At 38.6% G+C, this 7,392-nt stretch overlaps 1 protein-coding gene across 1 annotated transcript in view; it reads left to right on the top strand.

Moving 5' to 3' along the window:
* The first annotated feature begins 2,364 nt into the window (after positions 1-2,364).
* The window catches only part of LOC128383574 (uncharacterized), a 9,756-nt gene continuing 4,728 nt past the window's right edge, over positions 2,365-7,392 (top strand). Inside the window, exons 1-5 of the mRNA XM_053343175.1 lie at positions 2,365-2,458; positions 3,895-4,032; positions 5,123-5,181; positions 5,323-5,404; positions 6,655-6,840. Of these exons, the coding sequence (XP_053199150.1) occupies positions 3,918-4,032; positions 5,123-5,181; positions 5,323-5,404; positions 6,655-6,840 (442 nt within the window). The 5' untranslated portion in view covers positions 2,365-2,458; positions 3,895-3,917. The remainder of the gene's footprint in view (positions 2,459-3,894; positions 4,033-5,122; positions 5,182-5,322; positions 5,405-6,654; positions 6,841-7,392) is intronic.

Genomic DNA, 7,392 nt, shown 5'->3' with positions numbered 1-7,392 from the left:
CACATGCTTAATAAGTAAGGGATAAAAGAATGTCTATACCTGTTGCTTTTAACAAGGGGGAACCTCAACCTGGCTAACTGTAAAGTAGTGTAAACTAGCTAACTGTATATAAAGTAGTACAAACTAGCTAACTGTATATAAAGTAGTATAAACTAGCTCCACCTCCAGCAGCTACAACAGTAACATGCTGCTCTAACACTGATGCTTCACTATTAATAATCTAATGATGTCATATATAATAATATATCAGTCAGAGGGACTAAACCACTACCTTTACTGTAATGCTGCATATTACATCACTCATAATACTTGTGTATTTGTAGGATTTTTTATTTGTTTACTTTACAACTCTCTCTCTGCTTTTACAGATGATCTGGCCCTGTTGGCTTCAACACTCCAGCAAGCACTGGGACTGTTTGCAGCCAAATGTGAAACAGCTGGGATGACAATCAGCACCTCAAAATCTGAGGCCACAGCGCTCTGCTGTGAAAAGGGTGGAGTGCTCCCTCTGGGTTGGGAGTGGAGTTCAAGTATCTCAAGGTCTTGTTCATGAGTGAGGGTAATCATCAGCAGTAATGCGGGTGAGGAACCAGTTTGTTGTGGTGAAGACAGAGCTGAGCCCGAAGGCAAAGCTCTCAATTTAAACAGTTGGTCTACATCACAACACTAACCTATGGTCATGGGATCGCAGATACCAGCGGCTGCAATGAGTTTCCTCTGGAGAGCGTCTGGGCTCGGCCTCAAAGATAGGGTTAGGAGTTCAGACATCTGGGGGAAGCACAGAGTAGGGCAGCTGCTTCTTTGCATTGAAACAAGCCAGATGAGGTGGTTTGGGCAGGTGTTCCTGGATGCATCCTAACTAAATAAATTAACTATTCCCCTGACCCTTCATTATGTTGTATTATTGAAATCAGTGACCATCAATTCATTGGGTTAGTCTTCACCTTCTCTGTGTTATCATGTTTGTTTCCGAAGATATGATGCAAAACACATACTTTGGTTATGGTGGAGAGTAAATTGGGGGCCATAACTGCCACAAGGTGTTTTTGTGATGGCTCCATTTCGGAAAATGTTCAGGGCCCTGAGCTGTACAAGTTTGCAAAATGTCATGATTTTACAAAAAACTGAACATATTACATCAAATGTGACAAATTACCTGGACTAATTAAGAGAAAATGACCTGGTTCAAAATCAGAAACACTGGTCTGCAGGGATCAGGTTTTAATATGAAACAGGTTTATTATTTTACAAAGAATTTAAAAACAAGTTAAAGAAGTTCCTTGCAAAGCATTTTGCCTTTAGTTATCTTTAGCTGCCTCGATAAAGCTGCTGCTTCATTTCATATAAAACTCTATAAATCAAGCTTGGACTGCAGCCAACAGTCATTCTGATAATGGATTCATCGTCACTTTAATCAGATCAGTCAATTACTTGGTCTATCAATTGAAAGAAAATAGTGAAAAATGAAAAACTGTTCAACTTTCAGGCAGTTCAAGGAGATGTAATAAAATGTCTTCCAAAACTCAAAGATATTCATATTTACTCTCATAAATGATGAGGAAAAACAGAAAACCCTCACATTTAAGAAGACGGAAACAGCGACTTTTGGGCATCTTTGCTTGAAAAAATACAGAATCTATTAGCAAATTATCAAAACAGTTGGTGATTAACTGTCTGTCAATCGATTTATAGATTACCCAACTAATAATTGCAGCTCCAAGCTGAGCAACTGAATCGATCAGCTCAGTGTTTTGTCTCTGTGGATAAACAGCGACACTTAGTGGTGAAAAATCAGAAGACAAATTACTGCAACAAACTAAAAGACATCTGATGCACCTGTTACTCAAACCTCGACCAAATCAAATCTGACCAATTGTTAACAATAAACGGACACAAAATATGATCTTAAATACCTACAATTTTAGTTTTTTATCCATTTCGTCCAAATAGTAAAATTTCATTCATACTTTTGATTCATTTGGTGTGTATTTATTCATTGCCAGACTGACTTGAATTCATTAATCTTGACTTGTGTTGTAGTGTTTATATTTGTGATCGCTCTACTGGGCAAGTTTAGACATTAAATTGGACTTTAGTCATGTCTGAAAATAAAGTTTGGAGTGGGTGTGTGAAATAGAGAATAAAACATAAAAAGGCACTAAACCTGATAAATGTAAATATTCACAGATTCAGATTTATTTTAATGTAGTAAACGGACTACATGTCATTGTTACAATCTCTTTGTAGGTTTAATCTTATCGCTTGCTAACTGGTGTGTACTCTTTAATTGTCATCCTCGCGATATCTTGTGTCTTTAAATGGGGAAAGCGGCTATTTGGATCATCTACTCTCGCGATACTTGGTCTGTCCAAAGGTTTCCAACAGCTCGTGTTTCCACTCACAACAAACATCGGTTGGAAAAGTTGGTTATGATGATAGAAACCTGCTTTTTCTCCCGGTAAGAGACTCCGATACGCTGTAATTCAGCTTTATTTACTTTATCTGATATGAAGCAGTTTAATGTTTATTTTTAGACGGTGTTTCGCTTGTGACAACCAACTAATGTTTTACTACTGTCATGTGAAGCTTTTTATTACGGCTGCACAAACCTGTTAATGCTCAATACAGTTAGTGTGACAGTTGTGACTACGTTGTTTCACTTTATGTAACTAATATTTATTTGCAGTGATAGAAAGTAACTGTATTTACTCAGTATTGTAATAAGTTAAGTACAGTTTAGAGGTACTTGTACTTCACTGTAGTATTACCATGTGATGCTACTTTCTACGACCACTACATTTATTTGACAGCTTTAGTTACTTTTCACACTGGATAATATAACAAGCAACATACAACATATTGTTAAAGATGAAACCAGTAAAGCAGTGTGTAGTAGCTCACATTTCAGATGTCTATGAGTTGTTAACAGCTCCACCAAATAGTGATTTTTTCCTCTAAACTTCTCACATGCTTTCATTTCAATAAATGTTCAAATGATCCAATATTTCAGCAAAAATCAAAGATTAGAGGACACATTTGTGTATCAGTACTTGTATATAAAGTAGTGTAAACTAGCTAACTGTATATGAAGTAGTATAAACTAGCTAACTGTATATAAAGTAGTATAAACTAGCTAACTGTATATAAAGTAGTGTAAACTAGCTAACTGTATATAAAGTAGTATAAACTAGCTAACTGTATATAAAGTAGTATAAACTAGCTAACTGTATATAAAGTAGTATAAACTAGCTAACTGTATAGTGTAAACTAGCTAACTGTATATAAAGTAGTATAAACTAGCTAACTGTATAGTGTAAACTAGCTAACTGTATATAAAGTAGTATAAACTAGCTAACTGTATAGTGTAAACTAGCTAACTGTATATAAAGTAGTATAAACTAGCTAACTGTATATAAAGTAGTGTAAACTAGCTAACTGTATATAAAGTAGTATAAACTAGCTAACTGTATATAAAGTAGTATAAACTAGCTAACTGTATATAAAGTAGTGTAAACTAGCTAACTGTATATAAAGTAGTGTAAACTAGCTAACTGTATATAAAGTAGTATAAACTAGCTAACTGTATATAAAGTAGTGTAAACTAGCTAACTGTATATAAAGTAGTATAAACTAGCTAACTGTATATAAAGTAGTGTAAACTAGCTCCACCTCCAGCAGCTACAACAGTAACATGCTGCTCTAACACTGATGCTTCACTATTAATAATCTAATGATGTCATATCCCTATTTTTACTGTAATACTGATTACTACATCACTCATAATACTGCAGTACTTTTACTGTAATACTGCATACTACATCACTTATAACACTTATGTGACACCATAGATTATCATTATGTATTATACACAGAATATGATGATGATGATGACAGGAAGCAGTTGACGTGTTGTGAGGATGAGGAGGAGTCTGAAGTTGAGGATGAACCGAAGACAGATGCTGTCTCTGTCCCGAGAAACATCCGGAAACTTCCAGAAAGAAGGAACGCTGAGAGTCGGACGACAAGAGAGAGGTCCGATAGATTCTACTCTACTGTACTCTACTCTACTCTACTGTACTCTACTGTACTGTACTCTACTCTACTCTACTCTACTGTACTCTACTGTACTGTACTCTACTGTACTCTACTCTACTGTACTCTACTGTACTCTACTCTACTGTACTCTACTCTACTGTACTCTACTCTACTCTACTCTACTGTACTCTACTGTACTCTACTCTACTCTACTCTACTCTACTCTACTCTACTGTACTGTACTCTACTCTACTGTACTCTACTCTACTGTACTCTACTCTACTCTACTGTACTCTACTGTACTGTACTGTACTCTACTGTACTCTACTGTACTCTACTGTACTGTACTCTACTGTACTCTACTGTACTCTACTCTACTGTACTCTACTCTACTCTACTGTACTCTACTGTACTCTACTCTACTCTACTGTACTCTACTGTACTGTACTGTACTCTACTGTACTCTACTGTACTGTACTCTACTGTACTGTACTGTACTGTACTCTACTGTACTCTACTGTACTCTACTGTACTGTACTGTACTCTACTGTACTCTACTGTACTGTACTGTACTGTACTGTACTCTACTGTACTGTACTCTACTGTACTGTACTATACTCTACTGTACTCTACTCTACTGTACTCTACTCTACTCTACTGTACTGTACTCACATTTTAGGGTCTTCTTTTCTCCTCTGTTCTTATTTTGTTCTCCTTTTTCTCTCTTTTGCCCTTTTATGCACTCGTTTGTTCTGCTTTGTTCTATCTTTCATTCCCTTGTGTTCTCCGATATTCTCCTTTGTTGTCTTGTGTTCACTTTTTGTGTGCTCTATTCTCTTTTTCTTGTCTTCTCTCTGTTTCCTTTCTGTTCTCTCACGTTCTGTCCCTCCCCCACCTCTCTCTCTCTCAGCTGCCTTGCTCAGCGGCTCCTCGGCACTCATCTTTATCTATTTCCGTGGCCTGACTCACTCTGACTTTATAACTTCCTGGAACGTCTGTGTGTGTCCAGCAGTAGATCGACTTCCTTTAAACGTCTGTCAGCTGTAAAATAAAACGTCTGAATGAATGAACTTCTCTCTCTTCTCAGCTCTCACTGACAGGTTCTGCCGTCTGAGGGGAAACCTGCTGTTCATCATGAAGAAACAGGTGAAACACGGAGGGATGGAAATTAGCTTTTTATACTTTAATCTGAACAATGAGAGAAATGTTAACATTATAATATTAATACAAAATGTGTGTGTGTGTGTGTGTGTGTGTGTCTGTGTCTGTGTGTGTGTGTGTGTGCAGGATGGTGAGCTAGATGAGGTGTTACTGTTGGAGAGATGTGAGGTTTTAAAGACTCCGGAGGATAATAGACGATTGGCTGTCAGTATGTAACACACACACACACACACACACACACACCCACACACACAGTCATCTTTATATGGGTGAGTGACAAATAAGGGTTGGCAAGATGAGCAATTAAAAAATAAAAAAGACTGAATGCTCCTGAAAATGTCCAATGGTGTAACCACAAAAGAATGATAAATGGAAGGAAGGAAGGAAGGAAGGAAGGAAGGAAGGAAGGAACATTTTTGCCATAATCCTCTAATATAGGGATGCTCCATATTGACTTTCTGCTGATATCCCGATATTCCCCAACTCTTAATTTCCAATACCGATATATGCAGACTTTTTGTCACTCACCCGGTTTTTAAAAAGCCTTTTACTGAATCCAAAGGTCGAGGATTAACGATGATGCTCGAAAGTCATATATTTAACTAGCATTTACCAACAGTGACAATAGTGACCGACAGTCTAAAAATCCCCAAATACAGAATTTAAATCACATAAATTGTAGGGCTGTCAGCGTTATCGCGTTAATCGCGATTAGATTAATTCAATCCATAACGCGTTAATTTTTTTTAATCACATTTTAATGTTGCAAGCCTTTTTGTCCCTTCTACTCCCCCGTAGACGGCTCCTCTAGCTGTAGCGCTATGCTTTGAAGTGGCCTCCTGCAGTAAACCTACCGCGCTGATGGAAAGTAAGAGAGCTACTGGACTTTTGAACGGCTTGTTTAACTTTAAAACACTTCCAGACGCTTCAGTTGACAAGTCAAAAGTAAAATGCAACCTGTGTCAAACGGAGTTTAACTACCACCGGAGTACGTGGAGTTTGAGTTAGCACCTCCACGCTAAACACCCAGGTGCAGCCAAGTGAGCCTCAGCTCCACCAAAGGACCATTTTGGAGTGTGGGAGTCGCAGCAGAGCCGTGATTGATTCCCAGTTAAGACACTCTGGTAAGAAATGCTTTACATTATGGGCTTAAAACTGCCTTCAAATGGAAAATAACAGGATTTTAAACATGCAATTCAAAACGCCATTAATTGCGATTAACTATGGAAATTCTGCGATTAATCGCGATTAAAAAAGTAATCGTTTGACAGCCCTAATAAATTGTAAAAAAAAGCAGCAAATTCTCATTAATGACAATCTGAAAATGGGAATTTATGTCATTTTTATTGTAAAAAAACAACTTAACAATTCATCTATTATCAAAATAGTTTCTCTGTTGATCTGTTCAAAGGTTGTTTATACTCACAGTTAAATCAAACCCATAAAATGTGTCTTCAGGCTTCGAGAGCGGCGATCCTCCCTTCTTCCTGCAGTTCGGCGGCTCTGCGGAGTGTCACTCGTGGCTCATGGCGCTCAGAGACGCTAACACCGAAGCGCTGAGTCAACGCATCACACACCTCAGCAACCTCATCAACAGACACACGGCGGGGGAGACGAAGAGGACGCAAGATGACAGAGGAGCTGGTGAGTGTGTTTTATCCTCATGTATAAGCAGGTAGTTTTGACTGTTCCTTCCTTCCTTCCTTCCTTCCTTCCTTCTGTCTTTCCTCTCTCCTTCTCTTTTTCTTTCCTTCTTCTCTCTTTTCTATCTTCCTTCTTTCCTCCCTCTCTCCTACCTTCTTTCCTCCATCCTTCCTTCCTCCCTTCCTTATTTCCTTTCCTCCCTCCCTTCCTTCCTTCCTCATCCCTCACTTTATTCCTTCTGTCGTTCCTTCCTCTATCTCTCCTTCCTTCCTTCCTCCCTGCCTTCTTTCCTTTACTCCCTTCCTGCCTTCTTTCCTTTACTCCCTTCCTTCTCTCTGTCCTCCCTCCCTCCCTCCTTCCCTCCCTCCCTCCCTTCCTCCCTCCTTTCCGTCGTTCTTCCTCCCTTCCTTCCTTCCTTCCTTCCTTCCTTCTGTCTTTCCTCTCTCCTTCTCTTTTTCTTTCCTTCTTCTCTCTTTTCTCCCTTCCTTCTTTCCTCCCTCTCTCCTACCTTCTTTCCTCCATCCTTCCTTCCTCCCTTCCTTATTTCCTTTC

This window comes from Scomber japonicus, chromosome 22, assembly GCF_027409825.1.
Source record: "Scomber japonicus isolate fScoJap1 chromosome 22, fScoJap1.pri, whole genome shotgun sequence".
Lineage (NCBI taxonomy): Eukaryota > Metazoa > Chordata > Actinopteri > Scombriformes > Scombridae > Scomber > Scomber japonicus.
This window is presented reverse-complemented; position numbering and strand designations above follow the sequence as displayed.